The 15,241-nt window shown below is 43.1% G+C and overlaps 1 protein-coding gene across 1 annotated transcript in view; it reads right to left on the bottom strand.

Annotated features, from left to right (window-relative positions):
- Positions 1–9,926, bottom strand: part of CABLES1 (Cdk5 and Abl enzyme substrate 1) — a 35,643-nt gene extending 25,717 nt beyond the window's left edge. Inside the window, exons 1-3 of the mRNA XM_010284426.1 lie at positions 9,860–9,926; positions 7,583–7,675; positions 676–753 (exon numbers count right to left, since the gene is read on the bottom strand). Coding sequence (XP_010282728.1) covers positions 676–753; positions 7,583–7,611 — 107 coding nt within the window. The 5' untranslated portion in view covers positions 7,612–7,675; positions 9,860–9,926. The remainder of the gene's footprint in view (positions 1–675; positions 754–7,582; positions 7,676–9,859) is intronic.
- Positions 9,927–15,241: the final 5,315 nt, after the last annotated feature.

Below are 15,241 nucleotides of genomic sequence, written 5' to 3'. Positions count from 1 at the left end.
AGTTTCTTCCACTTCCACGGTTTCAGCGGAAGAGCAAAAAGCTTGCTCGGTCTTTGGAGAACTGCTTCAATCCAAATAAACTTTTCTACCTGAGGTCTGGTGTCTCAGCACATCCAGGGATGCAAGGCAGCTCCACGGATGCTGCTTACACCAGCTAAGAACCTGTATGGTATTATGGCCAAAACAATCTGTTTTCACTGACTGAATGATCTGACCAATGGTTAAATGTACAATAAAAAGGTATTATGTTTAAATCCAAATATTTCTCTATAGTTCTGGAAATCTAGATATAGTAGCACGATGTTTGCACGGCAGAATGAGAAAGCTAAAACTGCCTATAAAATAAAAGTTGTGCTGTCTAGAGCACTTGTTTTGTCAAAGATGAGCGAAGCCAGACGAAACAATAAAAACAGTGCATTTTTCACAAACATTGATTTCAGGGGGGTAGTTTTCTCCCATTTAATAATCAAAGATACCACAACACATATAAATAAATCGGAACTGAGAGCTGTAGTTTTAACCTGTTAATGTTCCACAAGGCAAATAGATCTAAGTGCATTTATCTCTTCTCAGAGCAGATATGTAAAAGCATTAGCCTCCACCATGCTGTTGTCCGTTATCAGGTCTACATGCAGGCCCAGAAAGACTATGTAGTACATGTATAAATATACATACCCGACTTGGGTACAGTCTCGATATGGCAGCACTGAAAATATGCTACAGAAGGATCTTCTGCTGCTGATAAGGACTATTCTAAAATATAAAAGAAAATAAAAGAAATCAAAGACTAAAATTTAAAAATCCCACGACAATAAGCAAAGCAACAGATGTTACCACTGAGGAATTCGTAACCATACAACTTCCATCACGGGTGATTTCTCCCTCCTCTTTTTTATCTCACAGGTAGGGTATCGTGCTACTGAGTCTTTACAGAAGTGCTAAAGCCTGTGCCATACATTTCACAGCGAACGAGTAGTCGAGTCCCCTCCCCTCTACAGCCTTTCTAGGAAGACTATCTTGAATATGTTGTTTGTAATCCAGGATAGATGTCCTTCTAGTGACAGGAGTCTGCCCAGAGGGGCAGGGAGCCGTTCTGACAACCCAACGCTACGGCTGAAACGTAGAGGACAAATCCAGCAGCAACCCGGGTGAACACACCAGCAGCCACCTGCGATACACACCCCAACTCTGTGGCTGACTTGGAGTCTGCACTCATCGGACAACAACTTCCAGCTGCTGGTCATGACCTTTCTCTGCTAAACCAACGGACTCCTTTGATTTCCAGCTTCCTGTTCCTGAAATAGTCTGATTCACGGATGAAGTCCAAGTTTGTTATTATCATAAGCTTTCAGGTCCTCTCACTGTCTTCCAGGTTCCTCCTTGATTCTTCTCCAGTTTTTCCCCATCACCTTTCCTGGTCTCTGGGCAGTGTCAGTGGCCTCAGCAGTTGCACGCATCGCAGATATTAACATCGCATCTTTCAGTCTTACCTTTAAGGTCGGGGTCTAGCTCTGACAACCCGCCAGCCTCTGCGCTCGGTAATCACATCAGCCCTCTTGGTTATGATGTCGCATTGACATCCAGGCATGACTGATCCCATAGCTCCTCGCCCCCTCTCCTCCAGCACCGTGTCTATCTCAGCCACTAACTGGCGGGGCTGAATCCCTCCTCCTGTAAGCATGGCTTGCCTTTATTCCTGACAGGCAGGTAGCTGTACATTTAGCTACATGAAAGCATACGTTACCTGCCTGCTCCAAGCTTATCTCAGAAACCAGGCCACTCTTAGAGCAAACCCCTTGTATTTTTAACCAGTCTCCAAAATCCCTGCATCATCTGCAAAGTCACTGTGTGACATTAAATAAAGGACCTTAGAGCCACCAATCTTTTTTACAGCCACACTATTACTTTTAGCCATCAACCTCTGACATATCATTAAGCAACATCAAAACCAGTCCACAACTGCGTGGACCGCCAATAGCTACCTAATTATAGTTTTGGGAGATGGACATTGGCAAGAAGCCAAGAGAAGCTTGATCAAGTTGTAAGATATAAAATGTCAATAAATAACTGATCGTTTATAAATATACCTTCTTCTCCTTATTACCTCCAGGACAACAATTGCACAATTGTACAATATACACTAAAAAGACCCTTTCTTCCCTCTGAAGTTGGCCAACAGGCTGCATCCCCTCAAATTCTAAGACATGGTGATGGCAATCTCTGCAATCTTCTAAACTGATTAGTGTTAGAATTTACTGATGTTTTACCTTTCTAAAAATCTCCACTTGTGGTCCAAATGCTAGGACCTACTGCTAGGTTGGTTGTCAGGGCTATTGCACTCCCTTGCTCTGCTCTCCAACATTAGTTTTTCTAGCGTTGTGTCCCACAGATCTGTATATGAGGATTTCACCGGAATTTTTCATCCTTTGTCCTACACTGCTCAAAGCTGGACAACAAACCCTGGCAAGCCATTTTGTTCTTTACTGTCCGAAAACCACTATATGCAGCTATAAATCTCGTACCAGTTACGCTGTTATTAAAACACTATTTCCTTAAGGGACCAGCTTAGTCATCTTTCTTGGAAAAGGTTTAGATCCCCAGGAGAGCTGCTGAATATAACGCTTGGAAAAATGCAGAATGATCAACTTTCCTTCTCCTGGATCATTCTGTTCTAGCCATCCTATTTTCTTCCTTAAAAGCACGTTTAAAAGCAAAGTGGTATTTACCCTTTAATAAAGTGGGGTTTCTAATAATAAACATGCATACAACATTAGGAAGTTCTCCTGCAGCAGATAAAGCATGATTTCATTGTTTGTCTGAATGCTGTAACACCCCTTACCTATGGTAAATATCTCAGATCCTGTAAGACGGTCTCATGGTGCATCACTAAGTTATAAAGCAGCGGGGAATAATTTTTCACATTTGAGAAAGGCAGTCCACAAGCAAAAAAAAAACTGGCATGATTAATTTTGTGTTTGCCACTGCTCATTGCTGAATGGTTGCTACTCACAACAGCTTGCTTGTTCACTGGAAGCCTTGTTTGCTGATGTATGAAACTTGGCACAGATTTTGAAGCTGACATCAGAAAGCATCTTTGAATTCGGAAAACCACAGTACCCACTAAGCATATTCCCCCCACTCCCTCTGGCTTCTTCTGGAAATACAGCTCTTCCACAAACACCATACACCTCCCTAAAAAAAACCCCAACTCTTAATACTTAAAGAAAAAAAAGGTCCTTCCATGTCCACCAGCAGAGACAACAGTGGGAGGTTACCACAGAAAACTTGCTGTACATATCAGAAGGAATCAGATCAGCAAGGAAATAAAAAGCACCAGCCCAGCCTCTAGTTTTTTTGGATGTCTTTCCCTTGGGAAGAGAGTATTGCCTCTTTCCATAAACCGGGGGACCTTCTTTACATAAAGATCTCCCAGGTCAACTAGGAGAAGAGCCCACCACCAGGATGCCACAAAACCTCATCTGCAAAGCTGCTGGAGAGGGCTGGTGTAAAACAGCCTGAGGAGCTGGACTGCAAGAGAAGCAGGGAAGGCAGGGGTTGGAAGCCCATCACAGAGAAATAAAATAGCATTTTACTTAGAGGTCTGATGATATGCATGGAAAAAAAAAAATGCTGAGGGCAGGCAATGGTTTGCTGGAGCAGAAAGTCCAGAAACTTGTCATTTGGAGAAGAAGGTGTGGTGGAAGCTGGCTGCTGTTCAAGAAAACCAAATTATTGTTTATGGGAGAAGAGCATTTTCCTGGATTTCAACTCTTCAACAAAGAGCATCTACGACACTATGCAGCTCTACAGAACTATCTCCAACATCAGAAGCAGCTTGAGTCAGAGTGGGTTTATGTGCCCTGATTGCCACTGTGCCACCTAAGCATGTTTAAAAGTATTTTATGAAAAGCTCTTCATTCTCTAATTCTCACATTTCACCAAGAAGTTGTACTAATTACTATGCTTCAGAGCAACCATTATTTTTGCAAGAGAGCTCTGACAAAGTGCAACTGTCTGAGACTGTAAAAGCTATTCTTCCAGTTTCTTTAATGGGGTGTATGCTATGATACTACAAAAACTTACTGAGCACAAGGCTCTCAACAGAAATCAGTAATTCACTTGACTTGAATAACGCCTGTTTTCTTTAGCGTCTGTCTAGGTTTGATTGTGTTGCACCAAAAGGCTGAGATCAGGCAATGTGATATACATCATATGTACCGTATGCATGCAGAATATTGTAGCCTCTAACACCAGGGTTTTGCTGCCCTGCACGCAAAGGTGAACACGCAAACCCTGGACGCTGTCTGGGTGGCAGACATCATTCTGGAATCTCCCAAGCTCTAGTTGGGGCTGTTGGAAGGTGGCTGAGAGCAATAACGAACAGTGAGGACACCGCAAATAGTCAACCTCTTAGAGTGCATCTGTGTGTGTGCTTCCACAATTAAAAGGGCAGCAAACCAGATCTTTCATGCCCTACGGATGCTCTTTGGCCTTGGCATGGAACTGTGTGCGTACTAACAGAAAAATTAAGAAAGCGATAGCATGGGGGTGGGAGAGGAGCATCATTTTGCTGCTTTTATTTATCTGCTGTATAGGGTGACTCTAGAAATGTTCTGGCCCCATTCTCACCATGAATTGTTTGTTCAGCTGGATCAGGTTGCTGTTTCAGCGGCCTGTTTCTGCTACATAGGAAATCTTCTGCTTCACAGTTTATGGAAGATAATACCAATAAATCTGCCGAGTAACATGGGTGAAACCACAGGCTGGTGGCTACCTGTGCTAATTTGTATGTTAGGGTTGACTTGTCTTTGTCTTTGGAATGGGAAAATTTATTTTGTGTTATTTAACAAGACTGCTTTCCTAACACAGCCTAGGAAACCTAATTTTCCAGCTCCTTTAATAAGACACATCCTACAAATCCAAAGAAACCGGTTTAACCAGCACCCAGAACCATCGACAAGAAGCTTTACAAGGACTGGCTGATAAGCTGCGCTCTGTGTCTAGGTGGCATTTCTCTGTGCTAAAATAGCTGAGCTCTTATTTTAACCACGGCCAGTCCCGTCCTGCTGCTGGACTGCCAAAGGCTGGACCCAGATCATCGTTGCTCAGCGTGTGTCCCCCCCGGGGCTGGGAGGGGAAGAGCTCTCAGGGCCACAGGACAAGGACACCTCACTTCGCAGGTTGAGAGCCACAAATAAGGGCAGTTAGCAGAGAAACAAGCTCCAAGCTATCACCCACGCTGAAGTTTGCTCTGACACTCACAGCCACACGCCAGCAAAACAATTACTGAAAGCACTGGCTATTTTAAAGCCCAGCTATCAAACACACCACTCAAAAATATTATCTGTGTCGATGTTTTCAAAGCTCGGTTCCTCAAGTGAAGCGAAAGGCTGTCACGCCACACCAGGAGGGCCCAGGGTTTCGGAGGGAGTTCAGAGAGCCCGACTCCAGCCCGCCTGAGCACCTGCTGCCCGCACAACTGCGCACGAGCCGCACGGGGCGAGGTCCCGGGCACGGGAAGGAGCCCCAGGAGGGTTTTCTACCCATTGCGATACCGGTGCTCCTCCATGTGACAGGGAACCAGGGAAGACGCCTGCTTTAGACGTCTCAAGGTACTCAGAAACTCTGTTATTTTAGGATGAACACATAAAGCAGATCCACCTGACTTTCCCGAGGTCCTTTTCATGCGGAATGCCTCTTAATTTCAGTGACTGCAACAGCAGCCAGACCCTTCAGAAAAACAGCATATGCGCTCAGCTTACTTACCACTAGACTCAGCTGGCCTTAGGGGCTTAGGGGCGACACGAAGTGTTGACTTTGCATTTTATTTTTAGCTAATATCACTGTGGCTCTTTGTCCATAGGACGAAAAGCATTTCCAAAACTGTGTATCTTATTCTCATTTTATTTGTGTTCTAGATAAAGAGATCCTTATCATGATTATGGAAATATTCTGGAAAACTGTGTCTGCTGATAAAGATAAGAAGCCAGTTGAATAACAGAAGCTTACTCACTGTTTTCTTAGCAAGAAAAATATTCAGTTATATTATCAGACGTAACGACTGATCTATGAATCAAGATAAAATGCTGCATATATCCTACAAATACTTTTTTGCAAAAGATGGAGAAAAGGGTTTACAAATAAAGTATTTATTAATTTTTTCACAGGTAATATTTCTATCAAGCTTATGCATGTATTTTATACACATATCTCACAAATTATTCTTCTCTGTGGAATTTGCATAATACCTTATGAATAAGTATTTTTTGCTGTAAGAAATTCCCAGAGCATACATCTATTTATGCGCAAAACAGACTAAAATTAGAGGGCTCTTTTTTCAGCATTTGATTCCACATGTATTTGTTGTAAAGACAATAATCAGCTGCTAGTCAGACAATATTCAACAGTTCTGCATGCGTCTGTCTGCTACAGAAGCTGTTTCTAAAAAGCTGTCGTCTCTCAGAGCCACATATTTATGTTGATTACTACCTTTCACTGCATTTAATTGTACGTGTGAGAATAAACGCGAGGAAAATTTTGCTCTAGCCCCGTAACACCTAGAATTCAATTCATAAAACCCATGGTTCAACATAATGTCAGAATTTCTGTTGAGCTGGTTCCACGTTTGATGGAAACCACAGGCTACGTGCAAAAATCAGTCCACAGGAACGTACACAGTTCTCACCCACGGCAGTTGTATGAGAAGAGGTACGTTGCAGAGTCAACTCTCAGTGGGATGTTTACTCTATATGCAACCTGTTCGGGTAGCCTATTTCAAATCTATGCAGGTTTGGAAGGACAAGAATAAAATCATGAGGTACATGGGGAAATTGTCTTGGAAAAAAAAAACAGAGAGGGCAGGTGTCTTCTTTATAAGCAGGGAGGAGCTAGTTTCACTTCTGAGCTGGATGATACTGCAATAAAGAACCCATTTTCCTGATGGGAACACCACGATAGCCACCGTGACTTTGCAGTAAGGGAAGTCCTGTCTGACCGCTGCTGCACAGGTCCCACCGGTGCCTATGGCTGCAGTCCAGGCAGTGCACGTCCCAGCTTGGGGTGTGCCCCTCACACATCCCCCGGGAGCCCCTCTGCCTGCATCTGCCCTGAAAACAAGGATCCCATTCCTCACCTTGCCACAACCATCCCCAGCTGCACATTTACCAGCCAGCACTTTGCATCCACTAATAGACATTGAAATGTCATTCAGCCGTTGCTAAATTTGTTCCAGGCAGGTTCAGCCATGCACTCCTCTCACACCTAGCGCCTGGCACTACCCTCAAAAAAATGCAACCAGATTATGCCCAGTTTACTCCGACAGCACCAGGGATTTTCCTTTTATGCAGGTTATTTGTATTAAGGAGACACAGGTCTTAAAAACACATGGGCTAGCACTTCCATTGACTCATACTACACAGCGTGCACTGCAGCCTGCACCTGCCCAGACTACTTTAAAGGCCATTACTATGGATGTGGTAAGTGGCAATGGCACGCTGTGCTCTTGCACGGGGATGCTGACCCTGTCCCTTCCCTCGCACCCCACAGATTGCCTTTGCAGAAGCAGCCTTTGGATGCACAGTACCTGCCGTTTCTGGTATCGTGCTGCCGCATGTTCTTGATAAAATGAACCTTCTTAAAGTTCTTTGGTCTGGGTGATCCTGAGAGTGTCCGACATCTGAAAAATAAATCAGTTCGGGAAAAAAGAAAAAAAATAAAAGTACTCAGTTCCCTGCTGTATGGCCAAGAAGTCTACACAAAGGCAGGAAGGAAAGACGAGACAAATGATTCAAGTCACCCTGTGTTAGGAATCAGCAAGAACAATAAAGGCAGTAAGTCTGGAAATGTGACAGCTCAAATAAAAAAAAATATTTAAAATAATAATAAAAAAGGCACCACCACCACCCCTCCCTGCATGCAAAAAAACACATCATAAAAAATACCTCAGCAAAATAAAACTTCCTGTAATCTGCCCTGACAGCTTAGCCCAAGCTTTCAGAGAAAAAAAAAACACTAAACTAAACCAAAACCTGGTAAATATGTGATTTTCCCCATCACATCAACACCAACACTTTTGTATCCTCTTCAGCTATTGATAAAGGAGCTACTGAGGAAAGTTCTTTCTTGTTTTATTTTTTAGAAACCTTTAAAATCTCTCATTTGAAGCATAATTCCTATTTGCTTCTAATTCTAAATATTATTTTTCATGTTCCTGACAATTGAAAATAAATTACCTCAGGAAAAAGAAAAATCATTCTTCAAAATATTAATCTTTAAATCTATTTTACATCTGAACACACTTTTTAAATTGCAGTTAGAGAAAGGAATTGCCAGAGGGAGGAGAGATGAGACAAGCAGCAATACCCACCCCCCTGCCAGCCTTGCTCTTTTTAATCAGCTGAAACCACAACGCATGTGAAAGCTTCCTCTGTTTCATCTCAGGGCTGTTTTATTGCCAGGCATGGCACGCAGGCACCGGAGATAACTCCTGCGCTCGCTGCGTGGCCAGGGCTGCCGGACCGCAGCCGCTGCCTCCTCCGTGGGAGCTAAGGGACAAGCATTCTCCGCTGGCACACGAGACCAGCACCGTCCCTCTGCATTGAGCCTCCCTCATCTATTTTTCCCATCCTCTCCTATACATAGGCAGAGTTCAGCAGCTTCCCAACCCTAAGAGATCCCTTTTTTTTTTTTTTTGGACTGCCAGTCCTCACTGCTGTACCCTAATGCCACCACCCTGCATGGGCACACAGAAACTTTGCCATTTCTGCCTACTGTGAAATCCTCGAGATTCTCCCACCCTCTGGTTGCAATTAGCCTTGTTAGCTTCTTCACGGGAAAATACCACCAAGAGAGAGGTTCTACAACCAATTCTGCAAATTAGCAAGTAAAACTACTGCCTCGCAAACCATACTTTGTTTGTATCTTTTGCCAATTATACGTGTTTGAATCATTTATGAGAACGCTTCACAACATGCTGGTAAGCATTCAAGAGTATGCTTGGTAAAAATAATCAAGCCTTGGTAATAGGCCAGTTGGTACAGCCTCTGCTGTTAAGTCTTTGCTTCGAGGTGGGGAGAGGCAGCCAGTCTGCATGTGGATAAACAAGGCTTTAGGCTAAACATCAATATAAAACCACTGAATTACAGGTCTGAAGATAAAGAGACATTCAAAATTAAGCTGCTGCCTTGCCAAACAGCTGACCTGGAAACACACCATGCACTGGTCAGATTACTGATCGGCCCGTTTCTGAACTGTTAAGCAGTCGCTCCATCCTCCATCACCCCAGAGGATTGCCTAGTGACTAATTACTGCGGTCCCCAGAGAAGCCGTGGCCTCCTGGTTGCAGAAATAAAGCCGCACTGAAGCTGCTGATACAACAAGGATGGGGGCAGATTTATTAGTGAGGTAGCAGCCACAAACCTTCCAGCCAGCACAGAAAGACAGTAATGCTGGTTAGCAAAATAAGATTGTGTGTGCTGAAACAACAAACGATAAAAACCCATAAAAAATAAGAATGCTAAAAATACTAGCCTTCAAAAGCTGACTTTACTAAACCAGCTGTACTTACTTTTTAAAGGTACTCCGTTAGAGACTAGTCATTCCTGTTAGCGACAACTAAACTTCTCTATTAATCAAATCTGACTTTTTATTTCCTGACATTTTATTTAAATACTGACATTTTATTTAATAACCTAAAGCCAAGGAACGTGTAATTCATGTCACCTACCACCTTGCAGGGTGCATGAGGTTTCACTTTACCCTCTAGGAAGCACTTCTTAATGTGAACACCCAGCTACTTTCCGATACGCACCACGCACGAGCCTTACAGACAAGTAACCAGAGAGAGAGTAAATAAAATGACCTCCGCAGTGGGGCATTTTCCTCGATGTCCTCTAGAGTCTCCAGAGAAGATCGCTGGGAGATCAGTCGACGTCTGCAGAGAAAACAGAACACAAAAGATCACCACGGATTAGAGGGCATGAGAAAGTCCTCAGAGATGTCATTTAGTAAAGTTTACAAACTGCTGTTCACTAGCCGAGACGTACCTTTGGATATTAATCGATTTTGTTCTGTTCTGCCTACCTTACCGAATCAATCTGATCCCAAACAGAAGTAAACTTACTCCATAAAAATTCCACATCAAAACAGAAGTTGAAACTTCCCAATACCTCCTCCTCAGTTTGTGCTTTCATGTTTTTCCTTCCTTCAAGGATTTAACACCCATCTAACACCAGTCCCACATTAGCTTGCAACGCTACAAGCACAGTTCTTTGACAAAATAATGCAGATGTAGATCTACAGAGACTGCCTGTCCTTCACACTGCCACAGGGAACACTTCACCCCTTGCCCTTTCTACCAAGTAAATACCACTTCTTTCTCAGTGATGTCCATCCCATCACTCCTGCGAGGAGCGACTGAAGAGACGTGAAAGACGACGGAGCTGGGCAGCACTGGGCACAAACCAGCAGTTTAAAGGGGAGCTCTGACCATCCCTCTGAGCAGCACAGATGAGTTCAGTCCTGTTTTAAACCAGTTTTCTACGGCTGAGGCAGATCCCTCCTCCACCTTCAGTGAAATGAAGTCCGGAAATCTTAGTATTTCAAGTTTTCCAACTGTTCTAGAGGGCAGGGAAGAAGCCCTGGTACAGGCTTGGTTTTAGCAGCAACTGCCTCTGCACAACCTCCAAACACCCCAACTGCAGCACAAAACGAGGAGCTGCACCCAGCACTCCAAAAATCACCATAAATTAAAAAAAAAAAGTTTAAGGTACAACCCACTCACAGGCACATAATGAAAAATTAAGCTGGCAGTCATCAAAACGACCGCCTCGGTGGGGTTTAAGCAGCTGCGACAGCCAGCGCAGCGCAGGCGCCGTGCCGCAGCACCCGGCTAGCACGAGGGGTGGCAGCACCCATTCCTCCTAGGGACCATTGCTGAGGTGTACAGTATGAAGTATGAGTATGAACTTAAATGATAAAAATCCTCGTAGGCCACCACCATTTTTCCCCCTCATTACCTTAATACCCTTCCTATTGAGCTGCCTTACTCCCCTGACCTGCACGTAAAGAGTTTCCAGAATCTCAATGTGTTATGAGCATCCCTGTGCTTGGAAGCGTGCTCATTAATTTATTCCTGGGCTCTATTTTCACAATAAATTGTTTTCTCTGATACCAGTGTAAGCAGTTTATAATCCTTCTTGCAATTTGCTAGCCCTTCCAGTTGTGCTGCTACAACTGTTCCTGCAGCCGTGCTGCAGATCTGATTACCAAAATGGTTTTCAGTTCAAAATAACCCTGAGGTTCAGTGATCTAGTTTACTACTAGTTCAAACACCAGATTTCTATCACTAACCCCCAGACAACACATTTCAGGACAGTCTGAATGCATATGCGGCTTTTCATGTGCTTAGAAAATTAAAAAAAACCCTCAAACAATTTATAAAGCAACTAAGTGTGAAGTGTAATCCTCTTAGGAAAATATGCAAACCTAAATCCCCTCAGGCTGCATCTAAACTAGAAATGTAGAAGATCTGGTGCAAGATAGGATACACCTTCAAAATTCTAAGAAGAAATAAAGTCTGCATTTCAGGGTGTGCTGAACTTGCTGGTGTAGACAAGGAAGAGGAGACCAAACATCTGCCTCCTGTGCTCACAGGTGCTCCCTCGGCTCCACCCGTAGTCAAGAGGACACATTGATGCTCCTATAGGGAGAAATTCAGATCAGAAGGAGCTCCCCCTCCATTTTCAGTTACATTGGCCATAAACAAAAGTTGGAAGTTTCCACTACCAGTACCACTGATGTAGCAGATGACAGCTGTTGCTTTTTCCATATCTCTTTATACATCATTAGCTTAATAACACACTTAAATGATGGTACCTTCCCATCTTGGGGTGTTACAACACCAAAAGCGTACTTTATGTGTTGTTAGTCAAAGACAGATAAATAACAGTATAACCGTGCCAGCTTCTTCGTATTACATTTATCAAACTAGTCACGTAGTATTGCCCCAGATGCCTGTTAGATGCCATAAGGTGCTTGTACAACACTAGATGCATATTCCAGCCACCACTGCAACCCTCCTGCAAGCCTCTCCTTGCCCAAAGTTACACACTATCCTCAACTTCATTGCCAATGGCTTGGCGGAGATGGGTTTGAAGACCCTATATTTGCATCTGTTATTAAAGCAGACGCACTAGTTGGCAGAAATACATGCAACTGCGTTTCATCAGCTCCAGGGCAGCTTTAAACACTGGTCATCCAGTTGCCTGCTGATTGTTCAGATTCCTCTAGTTTCCCTTGCTGGTTGCAACTTCTTAAAGCCAGGACCGGGGATGCTGCCTCCTGGTTTTGGCTTGCTAACCTCGAATGCCACACAGGCTGGATAGGAATCGCCACCACCCCTCCTGGCACAAAAGAGCTCATGTCAATTTTTACCAGAAGCGGTTTTGCAGTATTTTGGGGACCTAGTATGGCAATTGAGTCTGCACAAAGAAGGGGGGGAAGCTCTTTGCTCCCCCAGGCTTGGGCAAGAAGAACAGATATCTCTGCTCCCTGTCAAGTACTGTGAACATAAGCATGACTCTGAATAAATTCATCAAGGAAGAAAGGAAGGAAGCAGGTAAACTCCACAAAATCACCAGCAATGAAGAAGCATGGGTCACGCAGAAGCCTGCAGCAATACAAACGGGGGCTGCCCCAGCCCAATCCCCTCCCTGTGCTGGCGTCGGTAGCAGTGAGAGCAGGGATATCCCGTGCAGCACCCAACCCAGCTGAAAACTGCCATTGTCTTTCACCTCTCCCCAAAATCATTAGTGTTAATCGGTTCAGCTCCCTGCACAGTCACAGGAGGCACCGGTGAGGTGGATTTGCAGCACCTCTGCTGAAATCAGTTCATACTGCCTGGGAATTGCACCCTCTTTTCACTGAAGCAGCTCAGCCACTTTATCTTAAATCTTTATTTCAAGACCTAATTAAGATGACCTAAATACCAGTATTTTTATAAGCTTTCCACAGCTGGATATTATACCAGAAATGCCAGCTAATGAACCCACCTGCTGTGAACCAAGTCACATCCTGCACCACACACATAGGAAAAAACAATTTTGGAAAAGCAAAGCTTTTGAAAGTGTGTTCCAGCGAATACAAGCAAAACCAGTTTTTCATGGTCTTCGTTAAAAATTAATTGCCTCAACTGGTGTTTAATATTTAAATTAATTTATCATCTTTCTTTCTTCAGGCAAGCAGTAAGGGCTTGTCTATACAATTTCTAAAAGTGTTATTTTTCAAAAATTGATTATCGTGCTATAGCTGCTGGTATATGTAGACACTTGCACTGTTTTATACCATACATCACCATCATTGTGATGTAAAGCTGTGTTGATACCTATTTTGTAATAAAAAAATGGGGAAAATCCTTCTATTGTTAAGGAAGCGTATCTATATGCAGACCAAAACAAAATAGCACTATGTCATTCGTATAAGACACAGGCTTTGGGATAAGTCTTTAGGCAGATGCATTTTCAATATAAAACACTTTAATATTTGCGCAGAGCTAATGTCAGCCAGCTAACACACACTAAAATACAATTGCCCTTAATAACAAAATTAAAGATGTTTCAGTAAAAATGTTAATTTCTCCTAGCTCACAGAAAGCCTTAAAAAAATTCCACCTAGTTTAACTACCACATCCTAGGTATACCAAACTCACCGCACCCCCATGCACACAAAAGCAAGCAGTTTAGCTCTGGAAAGATAATGAACTCCTAGTTCTAATTATCAGCCCCTGTAGGACACCGTCACAGTCTCATGCAACTTATGGATTTTTGTTGTTTTAAAATCATGCCATACCACTTTCCCTTAAACATCTATCTAAAATATTTTTTTTTCCTCCCTATTACCTGTGTAATTGCTACATGAGCCCAGAAATAACCAATACCCTACAATCAAATTCCAAGCCCAGTCCAAAGAAGGAGACTGAAGAGATATTTGATGCCCTGGTATTTTAAACAGCTATTTTCTAGAATATTCATGACCCTGTTTGCATACTGAATTTATCCTTGACCAGCTGTCTAAATCTCTGTGGAAGTTTCTTAAAACCCACAATGTTGTCTCTGTTTCCCCTCTCCAAGGTCAGATTAATATATGGCTCAGTTGGTAAATGAAATGAAATACAAGGACAAAAAAAGAAATAAAATACAAGGACAAATAATATAAAGCAGGTCTGTAACCAAAACAGCAAATCAAAGTGAATAGACTGCAAAAAGATTCACCGTAACCAATCCATCAATTGGAGGAAAATTATCTTCACCGTTAATTGCTGCAAAATACTCGGCTCAATTATGTTAAACATACAAATTCTTAAGCCCCATAGACATGGAGCTGCAGTCAGAACACTGGATAAATTCATCCAGGAAGGAAGGAAGGAAGGAAGCTGATGATAATCCAAGAGATAAGGAAAAACAAATCCATGTGTAATGACTTTCTAGCACAGCTACAAAACCAAGAAGACAAAGCTGCATTTTAAATATGCCTAATTTTTGTGAAAGTCATTATAAAACTTGCAGCGATGGGGAATGAGATCATGACACCTGTAAAGATACCTCAGGGCCTACCTAGAGGTATAAGTGGAGGGCTTCCTTCTGCCATTCACCCACCCTTCTGAAAGGTGCCAGCTCCAGACTCAAAGAGGAGCTCTTGCCCAAAACCCAACCTACTGTTGCCCAAAAGCCAACCTAGTCCTTTGCAAACGCTCCCTCAGGAGTTACCAAAACATGCTCTGGATGTGCAGCTCCCATAGGTCAAACCAGGCAGAGCATCACCTTCATCCTACCTCTATGGGAACAGCAACCCTAAGGCTGTGTTTTCATTGTGCTTCATTTTGTTCCCTCCAGCACCAAAATGGGCTCAGACAGTAAAAGCAAAACAAGGAGTGTATTCAATGAGATCCAAGATCAGGCTCCTAGATGCTAGAATGAAATTTATATATATCAAAAGTAAACATATATATTATATTTTACAAGTAAAAATAGATATATATATATAAAATACAGTTCTGGTCTATAGTCCACAACAAATCCTGGCTGTTGAGCATTTTAGTTCTGTCAGCACATGTTGGCCACAAACATATCTTCCAAAGCAACTCTGAGTTTTGACTAGGGTACATTTACCAATCTCCTCCCTAACTCCTTCGGGGTTAGGGTTTGGGTCCAAAGAGGAACGCAGCTGCCGGCTTGCCCCTCGGGCC

Source organism: Phaethon lepturus, unplaced genomic scaffold, assembly GCF_000687285.1.
Source record: "Phaethon lepturus isolate BGI_N335 unplaced genomic scaffold, ASM68728v1 scaffold4173, whole genome shotgun sequence".
Lineage (NCBI taxonomy): Eukaryota > Metazoa > Chordata > Aves > Phaethontiformes > Phaethontidae > Phaethon > Phaethon lepturus.
The sequence above is the reverse complement of the archived record's forward strand: the minus strand, read 5'-3'. Positions and strand labels throughout refer to the sequence as shown.